This window comes from Athene cunicularia, assembly GCF_003259725.1.
Source record: "Athene cunicularia isolate RWA chromosome 2 unlocalized genomic scaffold, athCun1 chr2_part1, whole genome shotgun sequence".
Lineage (NCBI taxonomy): Eukaryota > Metazoa > Chordata > Aves > Strigiformes > Strigidae > Athene > Athene cunicularia.
In genome coordinates this window covers 105,426,378-105,448,257 of record NW_020799095.1, presented here as the reverse complement: position 1 = coordinate 105,448,257, position 21,880 = coordinate 105,426,378, and the positions used below count along the sequence as shown (strand labels likewise).

The 21,880-nt window shown below is 38.4% G+C and overlaps 1 protein-coding gene across 2 annotated transcripts in view; it reads left to right on the top strand.

Annotated features, from left to right (window-relative positions):
* The window catches only part of CDH2 (cadherin 2), a 115,175-nt gene extending 102,422 nt beyond the window's left edge, over nucleotides 1-12,753 (top strand). For both annotated transcript variants that reach the window (XM_026842067.1, XM_026842066.1), the window contains exons 15-16: nucleotides 3,982-4,146; nucleotides 11,321-12,753. In XM_026842067.1, the coding sequence (XP_026697868.1) occupies nucleotides 3,982-4,146; nucleotides 11,321-11,527 (372 nt within the window). In that variant the 3' untranslated portion in view covers nucleotides 11,528-12,753. The remainder of the gene's footprint in view (nucleotides 1-3,981; nucleotides 4,147-11,320) is intronic.
* Nucleotides 12,754-21,880: the final 9,127 nt, after the last annotated feature.

Sequence of the window (21,880 nt, the reverse complement as noted above, 5' to 3'; positions counted from 1 at the left end):
CCCCGGATTGTAGAATCTGGTAGCTGTCAGTCAGAAAGCAAGGTACTTTTAAAAAAACCCCACAACTCCTACTGCCATAGCCGATGACTCCTGTATGAGGGATTGTTAGTTACTTCAGTGCTGTTAAATGAACAGCTGCCTTACACAGGAGGAAGTTAAGCGAAGAGATTTTGAAGGCTACATTATCTTGTTTCTAAATCGGCAATTACTGAAGAATATTAAATGGCCTTTTCTTCTATTCTGGACATTTCTTGTATTCAAGTTAAGATACTTGGACTGAGCTTCCATCTACAATGTAGATGTCCTTCAAAAAGTGCTTTTTGGGATTTTGGACACTTCTGCCTACACATCTGGTAAGGTAGTTAATTGTAGTGCTTGGCTAGGTGGTTTTGATATTTCACACTGTCTCACTGGGATCTCATGTTTCAGAAATATGAGGTGGGAGCTAGTGATGGTGTAGGTCTTTGCTTAAAGCTGTCTAGAACTAAGTGAATAGCTAATAAAGTCAGTGTTTGTAATCAGCTGGGAGAGGAGGGGACTGGTGGGGTTTTGCAAGGCTTTTTTGCCATTTGATTTCACAAGATTTCTGATAAAATGCCCTTTTTGTACATTGTGACTTCATTTTCTTTCTTAAAACAATAGCAAATCAAAATCAGAAGCTTTTCTGCTTCAATACAGGTGTCAGGGTGTTTTTCATTAAGTGCAAATAGTGATGCTAGAGATGCTAACCAAAGAGACAGAACTGCTGGTGGTTACATCAGGAGAATTATATTGATAAAGCATTAAGGTTGTAATCTCTGTAACCACCAGTTACTTAAAAGATAGCTTGATTGTCTCATCCAGGGATAACAGATCCTTTTATAAACAAGGGGAAAGACAAGGGTTCATTCAGCTTGCTTCACTTAGATCCCCACCATAGAATGGGAGACTTCAGTTTCCCTGTTGACTGATGTGGACAGTCAGACTCGTCTAAATTTTTGGTTTCTAAAGGCCTGAATTTTTACTAGATGCAAAATGGGAGCAAACAAATATGTTTTAGCAACCTTCCAATAGAGAAAAACTAATACTAGATTCTCCCTTCCATCAGCAATCTAAGCTTGTCCAGAAGTTTGAGGAGGAAAAACTCAAACCCTCTGTTTGGATTTGCTTAAATCCAAACTGAAGGAAGGGAGAGAGGTATTATTGCTGGAGTTAGGGCTAAAAAGCATAAATAAGTAAACAAATACCTGTGACAAAAATTGACAGCTGTATGAATTAGATGCTCTCAACCTTCGCTCAAGTATGTTTCCAGTGGAGGGCCTAGTCTTGTCCCTCATTAGTCCTGCAGCAGACTGTCATTTTGAACTAGTTATATGGAAAAAGACTGGAGCAAAGACAAATCATTTTTGACTGAAATTGAGTAAAAATAATGACCCAGAATGCTGCTCCAAGCTGGCTGTCCCAGTCTATCCTAGCATGTCTTATTCTCTCTCTGATGTGCCACGGTTTTCCATTTAGCTGTCACTTCTGCAGTTAACTGTGTCTTAACAAACTCTGTTTGAGACTAACATAAAGTCTGTTCAGGAGCTTTAAGTAAGTAATACATGAAAAGCTTTCCCATTTTTTCTAACCATGAATGCAGCATTGAGTGAAGAGATGGAATTTCAGGAGACCTAAACAACTTACACCCCGGCTCTTTAAAACATTTCTTCTTCTTCACAGTAATTGAGTAGAGTTGACTTAAGACAGAATGTTGAAACAGCTAGAGTTGTTGCATGATGCTGCATTGGTATGGCCCTACACCATTTTGGGGAAATGGTGGATGACTTGCCATACCTGACTGATGTGCAGTTAGTATTGATTTTAATGATACGAGAGATTTCAGAGTCTGTGGTAATAAGCACAATGGATCTTCTCTTCCTGTCCAGACACTAATAGACCTGCAAAATATATTTCCTCTGATAGAAGGCTAGATGGCAGTGACATAAATTATCCTAGAAAAGTAAACCAAAGTGGGAATCCATATAAGGTTACATCCTGCACTGCTGTTGCCTTGCAGATAGCAATCTTTGCTGGTTTTTTTAGCTATATAGCCTAGAGATGTCTCCACCTGTACGTAGGCTCAAGAGGATGGCTTTAGATGCAAAGATACTAGAATGACTTGATTCATATTGCATTTCTGTATGACTGCTAATCAGAAAAAGAATAGTATGCATATGTGAGTGGGTGGAAGAAACATTTTATCATTATAAAAACTGAAGTGACCAAAGAGGCTCTCCTGGTTTTAATATATTGTTATTTAACCATACCTATTTGAAGTCTTCCTTAATGAATGCTTAGTATAATAAACCCTGCATTTTTCATTTCTCCCTGTTATTTTCCACCTTTATCTTTTAGGTGGATATGAAAAGCACTCTTGTGTTATATATTTATAAATCCTATGACATGCATTCTCTTTTTGATAGCATTTTCTGATAGCATGTCTCTAAACTGTTTTGATTTATTTTACATAATAAAAAGGGAAAGGATAAAAAGTTCTGTTCTGTTTACTTTTCTCCAGTTCATACCACTTCATGGAGATCACTTACTATTCTGTAAGTACATGAAGAGCCAAAGGGTAGAAGTTACAGCTCTGCCCCAAGGAACTTGTAATTTAATTAAAGCATATGAAACTGCATTCTCAGATCTCAGTGAGCTGTTCCACCTTCTTTGACTATATATTTGTGTGCAGTCGGCTGAGGACCCAAGTAACAAGTTAGGAGGTGTAGTGGATTTGATAGTTACAGTTCTCCCAACAAACTACCTTCACTGCTTTCGACAGACCTCCTGTTGAAAAGTCTGGGTTTGGTGTCAGAAAGGACCTCAGAAGGGACCTACATCACGTGAGGTAACAGCAGAAGTAAAGGCTTGCATTCCTTCATTTAGGAGCCAGTTAGGAATCAATGGAAATGTAATTGTCTGCACAGCTTCCAGCAAGTTGAGATTACATGTGATTTTTTTACCAGAACAACACTGGTGAAAAGAGACTAATGATAAAGGAGCTTTCTCTAGGATGTACCTCTACTACTTGGATTATTTGTGGGGCAGGGTATCTGGCATACAATATAATTGACATGAGACTGGTAGTCTGTGAATGACTTTAGTTTAAGCTGTTAAACCCAGTTCTTTGTTGTGCATTTTTACCAGTGCCTTGTGCAAAGACACCCTAGAGCATGACTACCTCCTAGACATGACAAGAGTGAGGTGAATGACAATGCTGAAATGCATCACACTGTACAAATAGTATTTAGGCATATCTATCTTAAGTGCATAAACGTTCATCTAATTAAAATTTTTACATACATACGTGCTGCTTATTGGAATTCATAGTGCTATGCTAGCTTCATCAGCCTGCCAGAGTTTGAAACTGCCGCATCAAGTACTTAATGAACGGATCCACAAGTAATCTTTAGAAAGTGCTTAGAATTAAGGCCAAATCTGAGGAGCTTTGTACTTCTTACGACATTTTTTCCCCCTTTGGCTTTGATATTATGGAAACCACATGAAATCAGCAAGGAGTCTTAAATTCATTCTTTGAAGGTATTATAACACACCACAGAGCAGAGCACTTGCCTCTTTCTCAGAATGAGAGTATCTGGCATTTATTTGCTTAGAAAAATAAGAGTTGGATTTGGCATCTTTGCTCTATGCAGTAAATCATCATTACTAGGCAAAGTGTTTAGTCTCGTAATAGCACTGCTCAAATTCTTGCTTCTCAATGGTAAACTTATGAGAAGCTCTACAAATCTGATGGAATAGAATCAAAATGGTAGATTCAGGGAGTATAAATCAAATAACATCCTGTTGGTATGCAAATAACAATGTTATTGACTTAGTAAGCGTTACAATCCTGAAAACAGGACTTCTGGTGAAGTGGTACTTTGAATTTTTCCTTTTTGCTCCTCATGTTTCCCCTGACAGATATTGTTTGAAATTCTAACTGCCTTTTTTTGTATTTTGCAGGATTATGACTTAAGCCAGCTCCAGCAGCCTGACACTGTGGAACCAGATGCCATCAAACCTGTTGGAATCAGACGTCTTGATGAAAGGCCAATCCATGCAGAACCTCAGTATCCAGTCAGATCAGCTGCTCCTCATCCTGGGGACATTGGGGACTTCATTAATGAGGTAAAGGAGAGAAAAAGAGCTTCCTCCTAAAATCTGATAAGCTTTTATATTTTGTTTACCCTGCATGAGTAGCTGTTATGTTTGAACATAGTAACTTTTTAAAACTTACTTAGACATTTAAAATTGTCTTGATAGATAGAAGTAAATATGTTCTTTTGAAGTGCAGACAAATTTAATTAACACACTCAGACAGAAAGGGAAGATATATCAATTAACTTCTGTATGTTTGTACTAATTACATTCATAATATGTTATCAGCTGCAACCACAATATCTCCAAGCAGGATTATTCTATGGATTCCAAGTAATAAATAGACTAACAAAATTATAGTTTAGCCTAAAATCATTTATTAATTCACAGCAATTTAATAACGGAAGAAGTTCATTTTCATTTTCCTCATACATTACCCTTTGAATCCAGATAATAGTGGAAATTCAGTACCTTCAATAAGACCAAAAGAATTCTATCAAATACGATTAGTGAGCAGGGCAGCTAAATTAAATGTTATGTAAGTGCTGTTAATACTGGCCTTGTCACAGAGCTTTAAAAGTCTTTGCATGATCTTTGATTCTTCAATCTAATAAAGATAAATCTAAGTAAGATTCAGACTATACCAGATTACTCACAGTTCTGAAAGAAATGCTTCTACAACTATTTGTTTCATTATTTCTATCACTGGTCAGTCCTAAATCATTGCTTTTGTGGTACTCAATATAGAGAATGTGTTTCTTTGTGCTTCCTGATTATAGGAAAACACATACTAACTCAAAATTTACCACTTAAAAATAATCTATATTCTGTAAATGAATAGAGGTAGTTAATTATTTCCTCTGGTTTTCTTGTATCTTCCTTGGCAACTAGACCCGGACAGGTATTGCAGAACTGTTTTTGCAAATGTGTTTGTTCTTGTTTGCTTTGAAGAAAAGTCATGCTAATATACTAAAGTGTTTTGTGTTAGTAAGCTGCTGAAAATTGAGTTTGCTGCTTTTAAGGTATCCAGCAATACAATTATAAAAAAACCTACAGGGAGATGACTAGCAGGAAACATAGAAATATTCTCATAAAACATTGTATTTTAAGAGACTCCAGGTTTGGGGAAGGGCTGTATTAGAAAGAGATGTCTCCACAAAGGATTTTTGCATGCCTTGCACTTCTAAATATTACAGTTGTAATAATGGAAAATAGGGGAAATGTGGGACAATAAGAGGTCCAGATTGTTGGCCAAGGCAGTGTGCACACTAAAAGCTCCTGTGGGCTTCCTCGTTGTCTTCCAAACAATCAGTTTGCCATCCTATTCTCACAGCTGTGACCAGATGCTACACAGCTGGCAGGTGATCAGGAAGAACCCATAATTCTCAATACCCAGATTTTTCTTGTCCTTAAAGCAGTTATCAAACTCTTACAGAGCCAAGACAAGGAATGAGTGTGATTCTCAGGAAAGCCAGAAAGGGGCCAGAGTTTGTCCAGCCTCCTATGATTTTTAAATTACTTAGCAAGCTGTTCTTGCAATAGTGTTTTTCAGTATGTTTTCACTCTTGGAAGGTTATAGCATCAACATGTACACATGGAGCTGTAGAAACAGTGTATGCTGTCTTGATTTAACCCAGTATATTTATACCGCAGTACAGATGAGTGTGGAGTAATATTCTTACTGCTGTCTGTTGTATAGATCAGTGCCTCTATTTCTGCTTCCCCTTGCCATCTACCAAAAGAGGAAGCTTCTACCAGCTATTCTTACACAGTAAAATAATGTCGATAATGTCACTGATTCTAAGATAAAATTAATTGTGGAAATATATACGAAACTGAAGAAACCATGGCAATTTTCTTGTCTGTAAGTTAGCTCAGAATTAATTATACTCTCTGATCAATAGAAACTATATGAGGTAGTTTCTATGTTTCAAGCATTATATATTTAGTTTCTTTTCTTCATAAAGTATTTCTTTCTTAGGATTTCACAGCAATGTGTCATTTTACTATGGGGCATTCCACCTAACCTTCTCTCTAGCACACAGTAGCCACCCAGAGGTTGTCTATGCTCTGTCTCTTTTGCCAGAAGTCTGAGAAAAATGGAGATTTTATTTCTCAAACAGTTTCATATTAATTTGTGGTTTATGTTAAAATTTCCCATGGTAAATGTGATTCTAAAAAGTCTATTGGGGGTGGAGGGAACAGTCTTTCACAGTAGTACACATGATTACAGTTAAATCTACAAATTATCAGGGTCTAGAGCATAAACATTCAGTCTCTCTTCAGAGAATTCCACCTGCAGTCCTGGCAAGGTTATACCCAAACAAATTGGTAAGTTCATCTCAGTTTTACTTGGAGTAAGTGGAAGAAATATCTTTGGTGAAACCCATAGCAGACATTTCTTAGGGCAGTGCTAAGATGTGATGAGCTGTGAAAACAACATAGCAAGATAAGAAAGGGCAAAAGCTCTTATCTCTCTGCATCCAGCTTCAACATTATTTGGGGTAACTTTTCTCTTGAACAGCACTAACCCAAACCACCTGCAAAACTACCCCAGTCACTGGCTAAGCAGGGAGAGGCTGCCTTTTTGTTGTCAGTACCTCAGTACCAAAGTCTGCATTACCCCATTGGTTTGAAAAGATGCAACAGTTTTGGAGATCAGTTTGGTGTTTTGGAGGACTTGGACCTATTCCCAGAGATACTAATAGCATGATCCTTTGGGATGCTGGCCTCCATGTGCAGGAATTAATTTAGTCTGTTGAATGCTCACCAGCACCTCAGACACACAGCCAGCATTGTTCAGATTAGCCTCTGAATTACTCCAACTTTTGACAAAAAAGAACTATAGGTCATTGATTTCAGATATTGGAGGATTTAGCTACCACTGCCAAACAAGCAGGGTTGGTTTTTTTTCTTTTTACTTTTATTACAGAGCCATAGAAACAAGAAGTGAAAAAGACCTAGTGGGTCATTGTTTCTTTCCTTTTGGCAGTACTCTGTTTCTTCCGGTGTATTATTTTCTAGCTGTCATCCGTTGTATTAAATCTACTTAACTCAATAAGACATATATGAGTATTTTCTAATAACTTGTTAGTTGAAAAACAAGTTATAAGTATGATAAAAACTTCAAGTATTTTTATAACACTTACAAGTTGAGATAACACGTACAGAGCTATGGACTTTCTAAAATAAGAAGGTTCCAGAGGTGCCTTATAATCAAAATATGTTTTGCAGGCATAAGCTAAATGACCTCGGGGACTTTCTTGTTTTGTCTGTTTCAATGGATAGATGAATTTGTAATTTAAGGAGGGGAAGGGAAAATCTCCTTTTCTTCCAGTCCAGTGTACAAACAAGTCAGTGAAATAAGTCATGTGTTATTAAGAACCCTCCGTAGACCTTGTTTTCCATTTTGAGCCTTTTAAAACATAACCTGCAGAGTGTGGAGCATAATTAACACTTAGAATAGTCAGGATTTGCAGGACAGTGTAAATTAGGCCTGTTTGAAGCAGCTTTGTTAATCCTGTTTTCAGAAACCACCTATGCTGTCTGTAGAAATCTTAAACAAATTATATTGTGGTGGAGAGTTTGTGGCTAAGAAGATATTTCTAATCAATAGAGGACATAGCCTGAGGTAAACAAAATTTAAATTACAAATTAAAGGTCTCATCCCATGAGGACACGGAGGACCCTCAATTCATTCTTAGTAAATGGTTATTGATACAGTGCACCTCCAAGCAGAATAAAGTCCCTCAGTGTTTTCTGTTTTCTCTTGTCAAGTAAAAAAATTGTTTCAGATTTCAACAATTTTTTTGTATTTCCCCACAGGGCTCTGTTCTTCCTTCCCTTCTCAACAAAAGTCCGCTGAGACTGATTAAGTAGTAGAATTAATGAAAATAAAAGCAGTAGATTTTGTAATGTTTCATGTTAGTTCAAGATGCTGAGGTTTTTGCTTTGCCTTGATTTGAGACAAATTCAGAGTGCTACACATACTAAGGAAAGTATAACTTAAGGTTGCTATTGTTCCTCAGCCAAGGCACTGTAGTTTCTCCTCTTCTTCCCCTTATGTCCTCCTTAGTGAAAGCTGTGACAACATATGTAAAAGAGGAAGAGGAAAAAAGTGAGATTGCTACTCAGTCTATCCTAGGTCTCAAGCAGATCTTTGTATTGCCATGGCTCTTTCTGTGATGCTTTGTTGTGCACTGGTGGTAGAGCAAATGCAAGGAATTGTGACATGGTTTGCTCTCTCCCAGCAGGATCACCTGATCCCAGGTGTGTGCCCCAGAAATTCTGTTGTTGAATAAGCTTCTCTATCTAGTAAACTTTGGGTTTTCAGATCAAGAAACTGTTAACCAAATAACAATAACAGTTCCACTGCTCTGAGATTCTTGAACACATCTGGGAAAATCTGAGAGATTTCTGCAGAAGCAATTGACAATACCATGGCAGCAAAATCAGCAGAAGCGGTTCTTGGCAGCCATTTGTTGCCTTTTCAGTTGTGCCAGTACAGCAGGTTGTCGTACCACCTACTGAAGGGGGATGGCATAACAAGCAAAAAAGATGGCAATGCTGAAACCAAAGGGAGCTGCATAAACCAATTTCACTGCTGAAGCTGACATCCAGTAGCTCCACCTTTGGATATGCTATAGAACTCAACAGCAAAGTGGAGCAGTGCATTGGGTAGGTTGAGAATAATATGCTTAGCAGAGGGAAAGTGTAGTAATTCTTTGTCATTTTAGTATGTAACTTGCCACACAAATACAGCAGAAAACTTGATTGTCATTTGAAGAGCTGGAAGTGAAGTTCAGTCATTATACTGTGACTCTGAGGAATTTTTAACCACGTGCAAATGTTGGTGTAACTTGGGCTGTGCAGTTGAATCAACAGCTTCATAACACGGCCTGTAGCTATGTTTTCTGAATGAAATGGATTACACAGTAAGCACAACCTTTCAAACAGTGAATTTGTTACTGAGATGCTATCTTGTAAGTCAGTAGCTCAAAACCATTTTCTTTTTAAATGCTATCATGATACCAGCAGCAAGTTGGAAAAAAATCCAAATTCCCCTTTGGAAAAAAAGATGGAAAGAGGCTGCCTGCCTTCTTGCCATGGATGGCTGATAAATATCAGAATTTCTTCAGAGATGTAGGAAAATGTTTTGTTCACTGATTTTTAATAAATCAGTATCCCATGGCTGGCTGGGTGTTACTAGCAGAACTGCAGAGAAATAGCATTTCTTCTCCAAGCTTGCTTTCTAAATGACTTTTACACATTGATACTTGGGATTCATACCTCAGCACTCTTTAAGTTCAAGTGGTATTTTTTTTCTCCTTCTTTGTCACCTGTGTTTGAAAAGCATTGGTGTCTCTCACCCCAAGCAGTCTTAAGGGGTGATTTAAATACTCTTAAGGCCAGTTACTGCCTAAGAAGTAAAGTTACATTTCTGCTTCAGCAGCAGAAATTGAGAGAAAGCCTTAAAACTATTTCCAGCTTTGTAGCTGGATAAGGGAAGTCTTCCAACATTTGTTACTGCCTTTTTGGAATCTCAAATATTTTGTCTTATTCTGGCTATCAGGATGGAAAGATAACAAAGAGAAAGATAACGAGTGCCACCAATTATTCTTATCAGATAATATAAAATTGTGTTTCTAATGCAGGCTATTAATAACCTGCTCATGTTGTTGTACTACATGAAATGATAGTCTTAAGTCCAAAATGTGTTCTTGATTAGAGGTCATCAGTGTGATAAATATACTGGGCTTTTCCATCACTGATTTGCAAAATTATTGTAGGTACATTCTGCATACTTCTGAATTATTTTTAGATAGGCAATAAAGAGCCAAGATTCTCTTCTACCTTATTAGTGCCATATGCTTTAATTAATGGGTTTAGCTATATACATATTTCTAGAAGAAAAATCAAAATCTGTTTCCATTATGTCACATTTAGAGTAGACACAGTTGAGAGTAAAACCTACTTTTCTAAAAACGGAATATGTTAAGTAATTCGAAGGAGGCATACTTGATCCTTCAAATAATTGGGAGTATCATAAAGCCATTCTTTAAGTAAATAAACATTAAAAATTTAAAATAAAACCAGCACAAATAGCACTGGTTAAAATTAACAGTGAGCAATAAAATCTTAGCTCAGTCTTACAGAATTCTGGAAGATATATTATCCATTATTCAACGTGGAAAATCTTGAAAAAGCATTGCTAATGATGTGGAAGAAACTGTGAGGCTGAAAAATCCAAAACACAAGGGGGCTTTTAACATCAGGTTTCAGCCTTTTATTTTCAATTTGTAAATCTTCCCAGGATAAGCACAGAGCAATTGTCTCGTATTCTAAAATTAAAATTACTGTTTAGGTTTGGACTTACATAAGAAAATTAGGAGGGAAGAGACTTTTCTGTGGAAGAAGTATGGTTCTTTCCCTATTTTCCTCTGACAGTGTTTGTTTTAGTTTGGGCTATTCAGCTCTAGAGAGTGGAAATTTATAATCACTGGGGACCCAATATTTGTGTGTTGATAACCTGAATACTTTGAAATGAGGAAACAAAAATGATTACAACCATGTGTTTAGTTTTGATGTCATTGTGTGTGTGTTTTCTGAAGAACAGGTGGAATCTTATGGGTTGTTATGGCAAAGTACATACAGCTTAAGCCAACATATTGTATCTTTTCTCACAGCAGCTTACAGAGGTACATGAATTTTACAGAACTAAATATGGCTTTTGGCACACGCAGATGGACTGCAGGCCAGCAATGTCAGTGGTCATGTGAGATGGTTGTTAAAGTGAATCTTTGCAAACATGCCTATTCTCCTTCCCCATCTGTCTGTTTAACCAGTCCCATATTGCTCATGTTGCGGGTTGTGAGCTCTGTAGCTGTGAAGCTGTATGTTTATTAGTATCAGTTCTAGTGCCATTATGTTCTCTTAAGGTTTGTTAGAGCTGTATTTGCAGCTACATACATTCAAAATTCAGCGCTGTAATGATAGAAACCTGGCCATTCAGAAAGAAATTGAAATAAGTTCTTGCTGGAGTTAGAAAAACATAAATCTGCTTTGAATCGGATTGCAGAAGAACAAGAACTTGGTTTTCTCACGTGGCAATTGATAGGTAACTGTGCTGCGATATTCCAGTAATGTTTTGTCTCTTTCTCAGATACAGAACTTCATCGTCTTTTTCTCCCTCTCCTTCTTGCAGGGACTTAAAGCAGCCGACAATGATCCTACAGCCCCACCATATGACTCCCTCTTAGTCTTTGACTATGAAGGAAGTGGCTCCACTGCTGGATCCTTGAGCTCTCTTAACTCCTCAAGTAGTGGTGGTGAGCAAGACTATGACTACCTAAATGACTGGGGCCCACGTTTCAAGAAACTTGCTGATATGTACGGTGGAGGTGATGACTGAACTTCAAAGTGAACTTTGGTTTTGGACACGTACAAACATTTCAACTGATATTCCCCAAAAGCATACAGAAGCTAGGCTTTAACTTTGTAGTCTACTAGCACAAGTGCTTGCTGAAGGCTTTGGCTTAGGCTGCAAACCAATTTGGGCTCCGTGGAATATCAGTGATCCAATGCTGTTTGGAAAAAAATATTGAGCTCAGTTACACTTGAATTTTACAGTACAGAAGCACTGGGATTTTATGTGCCTTTTTGTACCTTTTTCAGATCGGAATTAGTTTTATGTTTAAGGCTTTAATGGTACTGATTTATGAAATGATGCATTAAAGAGACAAAATATGTTGGGGTGGGGAGAGGAGTAAGGTGAAACACAATATGCTTCAACATGCTTTTGTTACATCGCATTGCTTTTATTAAAATAAGGAGATTAAAAATAAACAAAAAAAACCCCTCATGGAACAATTTTATTATCTGGGAGAGAAGACCATGAGGTGGAACAATGTACATTAATTCTAGTTTTAGATGTTAGGGGATTTTTTTCACTAAAATTCTAAAACTTATGCAGCTGGTTGCAAATAAAGGGAGTTTTCATATCACCAGTTTGTAGCAGAATTGATTTTTTTTTTTCTTATGCTAGAATGTTAGACACATTTTGGTCTTAATCCATGTACACTTTTCTTTTTTCTTTTTTTTTTAATTTCTAGTATTTTTTTTCCCACTTCACTGTAAAAAATGGTATGTGTACATAATGTTTTATTGGCATAGTCTGTGGAGAAGTGCAGAAACTTCAGAACATGTGTATGTATTATTTGGACTATGGATTCAGGTTTTTGCATGTTTATATCTTTCGTTATGGATAAAGTATTTACAAAACAGGTTGCAAACAAGTGACATTGATTCAATTGTTGAACTGTAGTTAGAGTACTCAATATTTTTTTTATTTTTATTTTTATTATTTTTTTGGTTTGGGGAGGGAGAAAAGTTCTTAGCACAAAAGTTTTACATAATTTGTACCAAAAAAAAAAGGGGGGAGGGGGGGAGGGGAGTTGGCCTGATACTGGTGGCACGAGTAATTATACATTATGTTTTAGGGGCAGGGAGGGGAGGGGGAAGGAGCTTTCAAACTGGAGAGACTTCTGAGAACAGCTTTGCCTCTGTATTGTGTACCAGAATATGAATGATACACCTCTGACCCCAACGTTCTGAATAAAATGCTAATTTTGGATCTGGTGCTTGGTTTGGCATATTTTTTTTGTCCTACCTGGGCAACCCTGACTACAGTAAATAAAAGTACACAAAGTGCGTTTGAGTTTCATGAGAAGTTCTATGCACTGCTTTAGCATTCAGTACTGCTCGACTGAAAATAAGCTGCATATCGAATTTGGCACGAATTTGGAAAGCAAGTTCCCAGTTGAAAGCAAAGTGATTTGTGCCATTTCTGGGAGTTCAAAATTTTCAGTTCCACATCGATGGGTAGCTCTTTGGTTTAATGTACATCATCTAAATAACAGAGCTTGCATCATTTTTGGCTCATTTTTAGACTGACAGTTTAATGATTGTGTGATTATGCTGCGGGTTGTATAAATTAAATTGCAGGTCCTGGCAGTCATCCGCTGCCTGGACTTTCTTGCGCTGGAGTAGAGACAAGCCCCTGTTACCTTCAGTGCACATCAGATTGTGTCCCTCAAGGACGTGCTCATGGTCATGGAGCTTTATCAGAAAGTTCCATTATGAGACTAGTCATTACTGAACATGTTTGTAACTTGTTACAATGATTTACTTTCAAACAAAGCAAACATTGTAGGTACCACAGTTCCTTCTTTCACTTGCAACAATCTGCTCAGGTCTAATGTCTATGTTTACACTCATTAAGGACCTAATTGTGAATAGTGTGAAGCTCAAACTCAGCAGAAACGCCACAGCTCTGCAGTCTGTTGAGAGAATTGGAGCAGCGGGAGGGGATCCGGGCATGGGGACTGGTGTAGCAGCCTTTCGTGCTGGGAAAGCTGGGTGGGCAGGGAGTTAGTCTGCGGGTGATGCTCTTCAGCATGGTGCCACTTCAGTGCTTCCTCAGCACTCAAACTGTGATTTACATAATTTGGCTGTGACTTCCAGAGGTAAATCCAGAAATCTGAGTTGGGGAGCATTAAACGCTGCATGTGAGAGAGCTCCTCTTCACTGTGCTTTTCATGGGCACATCTCCCCTGATGAAAGTGAGAGATAGCAATTCTCTCAGATGGGTGTAGCATTTCAGCATCTACATACCTGGCTATTGTTTATCACGTGCATTCGTAACTATAGCTTGATGCTGTGACAAAGCCTTGATTTTTCAGTAATGTGTCAGAAGTATCAATGACCTTCTTTAAGCTATTTTCATATTAATGAGCAGTGTGTGGAAAAAAGATGTAGAGCGGGTCTTAAAAATGAAAAGCTGGCTATGCATAGTTAAGTAAGGAAAACTTCTATAAATGGTAGGATTTAAACTGTAAATGCATGTTAAATGGGCAAAAGACCACTTTCAGCACGTTCATTTTCCATCTTCGGTAATTCAGGCAAAAATGTATCTTAAGCATAATAATTCTGTTATTCTTACTTGGAACCAACAAACTGGAAATGCTAAATGAATTTTAATTAATTGATGTTAAATGTTAAAAAGATACAGAGGTGGAAAGATTTGTGAGAGATTTCCAGTTTGGGCTATAGCACATTTTTTTTTTTTTAAATGGAGCAGAGGTCATCTTTTATGAGCACTCAGCTCTTTTGCACAGCAATAGGAGCTTTATCTTGATCAGACAATCTTCCAGCTCTATCTATAGCTGCTTTGAAATGGCAGCAATGGTTCTCAAACCTAGTGTTAGGTCAGCATTAGGTCTACTGAACAGAACAAAAGGTAAATCATTTTTATGCATCTCAAATGCTTTTATAAGAAGAAAAGATATTTGAACTGATCCTCTTTCATCAAGCTTCAGATTGGTTCTTATTCTAGAAATGTGCCACCAGGTTTTGTACCCATGATATGTGCTTAAATCACCATCAGAGGACTGCACTGACAGGAAGGGGATGGCTGAACTTTAGGCACCACATTGTCTTGGAAAATTCTGGGAGCCTGTTTTGGAAATGGGATTTGACAGGGGTACATGTTATCTCTGCCTTGTAGACGCTGTATCCAGGGGAAGTTACCAGCAAGAAATAAGGCCTTAATAACCTTCCTATCTCAGCCTCTCTACTATTTGTATTTTCTGTCAACGATAGCCCTTCATAGCCTATGTCCTGAACTTCAGGGCTGAAAAAGGCAGAGAAGGGTGTTTTGGGGGAATAAACATCTTAAATGGATACACAAGGCCCTATGTGTGGATAGATCTAGCTTCCCGTGTTTCCTCTGGGATTGCCAAGTATTGGTGAAAGATGTTAATACTCATCCCATAACAGTCTAAAACAATACCTATTGTGCTCCCTCCAATTAGTTGAACCCCTAGTGACATTTGAGTTCTTGCCTGGTCATTTTTTACTGTTGCTTTTGGCTGTGCTGTAGCACTGTTACAAGCTGGCTGTAAAGCTCACTGTGATCTTACTGAATACACAACCCTCACATAAATCAGTTTGATAGGGTAGACAATGAGCAGTGACTTTTTCCTCTTACTCCAAGTTATTCTGTCTTGCTTGACTCTGCTTTATAAAGTGTTTATAAATTCATGTAAATTTTAAATGGAAGACGTTTGTGTCTGTATTGCACTGGTCTGCAGACAGAATGTGCTTCTCAGTTGTGAACAAAATTCAGACAGCCAATTATTTCTTCTAATGACAAAGTAGCAGTTGCTCTGATGCTAAAAGCCACACAAATACTTCTTGTGAGTTCTCTTTCTTGGTACATAGTATTTTTGGGGGCCCTGCCAAATTCCTTACCCTGAAGAATGTTTATATCTACTCTGCCATAGTCCTGTTCACCTTAACACACAATGGAAAATGTCTTCTGCCAGGTGCTGGGACACGCATCCCCAAAAGGGTCTCAAACCTGTCTGTAGTCATTCAAGATGTCTCAGGTAAGCCACTGCTAATTCCTACCTTACACAACTACTCCCACCTTCCTAAGGAGCCTTCTAGCAGGAGTAGCATGGTTTTGGCAGACGTACCTATCTGCATCAGGAATGTAAAAGCAAAAATCCCTAATTATTCAAATAAAATGCAGCAAAGTCACTCAAACGCATTAATACCTAATCCACAGTGGTGTATTTTATGCAGTTTTCCTCATTCAGCCAGAGATGACCTAGATTTGTATGACGTCTGTTTTTCATTTCCTTTACGTTTCTTTACATAAGCTTTACTCTTCAGTCTTACTGTAGGCAAGGATCTTTCCTAGGAGTTTCTCTAAAGCACAGGATATTTGCCCTTAATATATGTCACAGGAATAATGAAAAATTTTCCCCTTAGCAACGAAGCCCAGCTGGGAAATACGAGAAGAATGGTTAAGGACAAACAGCTAAGCACTTCCCACAGGGACTCAAGATGCCTTCTGACATATGGGTAGGGAAAGAGCATCCCTTGTTAGTGACCCTTTCATCAGTCAGTGCAAGGCACTCTCCAGCCAACTTGCTGCTTCTGTACAGGCCAAATAGCTTTTCTGGTGTAATGGAGAACTTGGAAATGCCTCTTCTCTGAAGCTCCTGGTGTCAGGCTGCTGCCTTTCCTGCTGGGATACATTCCACCACCAAGCTTTCCCAATTTTCCCCCTCAATTTACCTAGGTAGTTGAACAGTTCTAAATCTTAAATCAGGCTCTATATATTCATCAATTTACAGCCCCAAAGAATTGGGGTCTTAATCTTGGCTTGGTTTGTTTGTTTGCCTGTACACTTGAGGATGTATTCACAACATAGCAATAGCTGGGAAGGCTTGTCTGTCTTTTCATAGTTTTATGTCCCAAACAGTGATTTTCCCCTGCAACATCTGTGGATTTCTAGAACATCGAAAAACACAGCGATTGCCAGTAATACAGTAGCTACTTACAGAGAGATTTCCTGTTTGTATTCTCTTGATTTTTCTGTCACAGAAGGGCATGCGCTAATGTGGTGACAGTGTGAAGTTACAACCCCCATAGAGCTCTTTGGAAAGATCAGTCAGGATGAGGATGTGCTCTCTGAACTGCGCTCCATGTAGGTCTGGCTGTGGAGGATGCATCAATGTGTGTGTCATGAACTGTAGTGCTTGGAGGATGTAAGTGTAGTTGTAGATCTCTTGGCCCCTCTTCACTGAGCACACAAAAGCCACCCACATACGACCCCTGGAATGCAAAACCTGGAGCACGCGGGCACTTACGTGTCTCCCGTCATTCCTCCCCACCATTCCCTTGTCAGCTTTACAATCAGCCACTACCTGGACAAGATGGTCATTATTTTCTCATTGTTCCATCTGTCTCCTCATCCCCCCACCTTGTGAGAGACTAATTTTTAGAAAGTATTTAGAACCATTTGCCTCTTATTAACAAAGGGAATGCTTTCTGATTTATAAATTACTGATGTTGCTTGATGCATTTCCCACTCCTAGTATATATTTTTAAAACCTTTTTGGTTTGCATTAACAAATTCTACTTTCCTAGTTCTGTTGGCAAAGCTGAGAGAATATTTCTGGTTTTCCCTTTCCCGTTTTTAGTTTCTGTAACCAGCTCTTATGCTGCTGTTTTCAGAACTTTGACCGATCTCCTGTAACAGAGCTAAACGGTCAACCTCTTCTTCCTTGAAATGGATTATTTTTTTTTCCTTCTAATGGGGAACATTCTTGTTGACTTTGTATTTTCCTGTGTGGCACCCAGAAAAAAAAAATTAGATTTTGCATCATTCACAATGGCCTATATTTATTACTGTTTCTTAAAATACATTTCTTTTGAGAGGGTTTTTTGGTTGGGTTTTTTTTTTCACACTAATGCATTTGTAAACCTCATGGTGGTACACATTTATGTAATTTCGTGAAACCACCTTCAGGTGGTTTACCCCCTCCCGAAGAGCCTAAATACTGGTTCTGAAAGCAACATATTTCGCTCTGGGTATGAATAATGAATAGTAGCATTGTGCAAATTACTTTTATACTCCTGCTTCTGAAGATAAAATTTGTTGATATGGTATGGGTATATATAGATAGACGGATCTGTGGGCCCACCCCTTCTGTGTTCCATGTTACAGAAGTTTGATTATTACATTACATTTGTTATCTGCAGTACTGCAGGGCGAGCTTATAAAAACCCAGCTGTCTCTGTGCTCCATAAATCAAAAGTAATGGCCAGATAATCAAAATTATGTTCCAATTCTAGAACATTCATTACTGGTGGCATTGTATAAAGCAGATATAAAAACAAGCAGAGTTTTTGTGCTAGGATGATTAGAGGGAATTACACTAAAAATGTAGAATCATTACTGGTATGTTTTGACTTGGAGTTAATAAAGAGCAGTTTGCTCAGCAAGGTTATTTTAAGATAAACTGAGAAATAAACAAAAATTAATCTTTTTGCCTAACCTAGTCAGGAAGCAATATACAGTGCCCTATCTTTCTGACAACTGATTTTTCCTCATTTGGGTAGAATGAAGGCAACCAAGAAAAAGGACCAAAAAAAGTAGAACCAACCCTTAAAAACTCCTCATGGAATGGGAGAGGAAACTTCAAAGACCTACTCTGCTGCCATGTCTCATAACAGAAGAATTCCAGGCTATTGCCAAGTTTTTTGATCTTCTCATTTTTTGTGTGGTAAGAATTCACACTGACTAGAGGCTGGAATACTCTGACTGCAAAGCACCTAAAATCCAAACTCTGAGTTAGTTATTTACTCTGGTGTTTCCTGTTGTTCCTTGTTGGTATGACTAATTAAATATTTGCTGTTCCTGAGAAAAGACTTTAAAGCCTATACTACTGTTTGGGATGTAAAAAGCCCCAGTCCATACTCGGGAACAGGGAATTGTGGCTTGGTATTTCACACACTTGAGTGAATGCCACTATTTTGAAAACAGCCTCTTGAGTTTTGCCATGAATATCTCTGGAAAGCTCTAGATTTTATCCTGAAGGAAACAGATCACAAATCTTTTGAATTTATTCACAAAATAATACAGCTCTTTGAAGGCAAGACTCAAATGGCAATAAGATTTTCATATGGGACAAGGACCATAGAGAAACATTTTGAGCACAAACCTTCAGGCTTGTCCTTCAGAGACTGGAAGGCAATCCGTTTTGATGAATAGCAGTCCATCAGGTCAAGTTCTCATGAAAAATTTTGCCACTTTGAAATTCAGTAGTGTCAACATGTCTACAGGAGCAATGTATTATAGATCGTAACTAAGAGTGGCAGAATAGAGCCCTTCAAAAGTGGGTTCAGATACAAAGCTCCTGAGTCAATGGCAATATTCCCATTGTGAATGCCCCCAAAGCAGCATTCAGCTCAGACAAAACATTTACATCTGTAACATTTCTGCAGCCATGTATGATAGTATATTAAGCTAAACAATCTCGAATAACCAATAAAATAAGATTAATACATTTGTTTCAGAAAATAGACTGACAGCAGTTCCAAGTTGTTATCGTCAATTGACTTCTTTTTGAAAAATGTCCTGTAATGATTTCGTGTTTGTTACAATGCACTGTATTCACTAAGGTACTATGTTTACTGAACTCTGGACCGTGCTGTAATGACAGGTGACCCTGCTTAAATGAGCTTTTACAGAAATCTATTTCAGAACTGAGTATTTGGAAGAGAATTTTGATGGCAATTTTGTTGGTTGATGGTCTCAAAGACCACTAGACATTAAGACCTTTCGTAGCTGCCACAGGAATATTGGATCAGCTGCCATTCTAGAGGAGAGGGAAAAGATCACTCCATGAAATTAGATTTCAACATTGCTCCAGTCATACATACAGTAGTAAAAAAGCATATCGTAAAGTGCTGGGTCATGAGCTATGCTGCATACGTATTTATTGTAGGTCTGTGGGCCACAGTCCCTCTTCATTCAATATACCTGCACAGTGATGGTGATTTTACAAGGACAGGATTCATAATCAGTTACAAATAAAACATCAGGCTTCCCTGACGATCATCACAAAACTGTTTGTCCTCCTAACTCACATGAATATGTCATACTTAATTGTGCATCTTATTGCAGGGGAGATTTTTCTCTGCCATTGAAAATCCTTGCTTAAGAGTGCTATTTTTTGTTACCTGAATACATCAGTGTGGGATCCCTCACAAAAAGCATGTTTGTGAATGTCCTTTTAATAAAGAGTATAATGAAATTAGAGTAGAAAAGGGCAGATTATAATAGTACCCCCATTGACAACAGTATATAAATTTCCCCATTCCAGACAATTGAAGAGGTGTTTCATGACAGCATCATCTTCTTGTGACTTTTATCTAATTCTAAAAATGTGACAAAATTGATATAATTTTGGAACTAGAGAAGCAGGGACAGAATGACCACTTATTCTGTGGTCATGAAGATTTGGGACTTGTGACCCCCCTCAGTGAAAACGAAATTGCTAATGTCAACCTATCTCCATCAGGCAGCACCTCGTATTGATTTTATACATAATTCAGCACAATTGACAGCCTTTTCAGGACAAGCTGGAGACTGATATGTTGTGGAGGCTAAATTGCTTCTCCCTTCTGGAAAAGAGGTTCCCATGAGGCCACGATTTATGTATAATGGTGTGACAGTTGGGACTGTGAAGAAGTGGGACTATGTTATGGCTGATGTGAAGATATGCACAGTGAAGCAGTGGCACAGTAAAAAACTGCCTCCACTGAAATTGTTATTGTAAGATATCAAAAAAACCCTTTTTCCCCTCTGTCTTGCCCCAAACTGTAGGAAAATAAATTAGAGTACCTCACTCATGTTTAGTTTTGCGTATGCAGTACCAGATGTATTGTCTGTGCAATTGCCTGGCAGGCCAGCCATGGGAAGCCTGATCAGCACAAAACCTGATGGGAAAATAGTGCAACTTCCTTGCTGATGCTCTTCTGCCTTTGTCACTGGTTGAATTGTTCAATCAAACAAGCAGCTGTGGGATAAACCTGGGCATAAAACTGAAATGTGTCCATTTTCTCTAACTGTCCAGGTCTGAGCTTCCACCGTGGCTCTCAGGTAGTTGTGATGGGATCTCTCCAGAGATCTCTCCAGAGAGCAAATGCACAAGCCCTTCTCATGGAGTAGCTGCTAATCCCCACCCTGACCCTGATTCACACCACCACAGGAGTTTGTCTGTTGGCCTCACCCACCCTCCGGAGGGCTCCGTGTACAGTACCAGAGACAGGCAAGTGAAATAAGCCTAAGGGTGGGGTTTTTTTCTTCATCCTCTCATAGAAAATCTTTTTACTCCAAGAAGTACCACCTCTGCCAAACAGCCGGTGCACCGTTCTCATCATGGTGCCTTGGTTTTGGCCACACAGACGGCTGGTCTCTGGCCACCACACACCTCACACAGGGTCAGAAGGACAGAACAAACTTACGTTCCTGAGCTGGATGTCCCCAGAGTTTCCACTTTGTTGGAGAGGTCTGTTACTCTGAAGTACTAGCAAAAATGTCTCTGCTGTTTGGGAACAATAGTAGCTGAAACCCATTGTTCTATCTTATTTTCTTTTTTTTTTGTTTATGTGAGTCAGTGATGAACACAGTCTGATTTGTTGATGGTATGCAAAATTCAGTACATGTAAGAAACTATTCTTGCAGCATAATCAGATAATTAGATGTTGCGTCATTGTCTTGCACTTGTTTAGTATAAAGTACTTTGAATGACAATATGGCAGCTCTTTCCAGCAAACTTTATGGGCTGCTTGTTGCAAGCTGTGAGTTAACTTTAATTGGGTGTCCTGAGATTTACTATAAGGAAGGTAATAACCTCAGTACAACAGCAAGAAGCTACATCTTTGTACTGTTGTCAGTGTTGTAAATAAAGTCTAATTTTCCAACAGACTCACCCTTTCTTCAGTGATCAGGTTTACCAAAAGAGGTATAACTTTTTCCCATAATTTCTGCAGACTCTTGTAACGTGCAAACGCATCAGCAATCGAAGTGGCATTGTGTACAAATGAGTATATGGGGGTGGGGGCTGACAAAGGAGAACTACGTTTTGAAATAACAACATGAATTTTATTGAAACAGCAATGAGCTGTTTGCCCTTTTATTTAGCCTTTATGATAGCAAATAGAAATTATTTGGCTTGCCAGTCAGACCTAGAAATGGAGAGAGGGAAAAAACAGTCCAAAACCTCAGTGTAATTTTTAGTCAAATGATGTTTGGATCAAACTCAATGAAATTCATTTTTATATACTGTCCTCCATACAGAGTATTACAAAGCAGTTTACAGGGAAAGTCAATCATCAGAAGCTA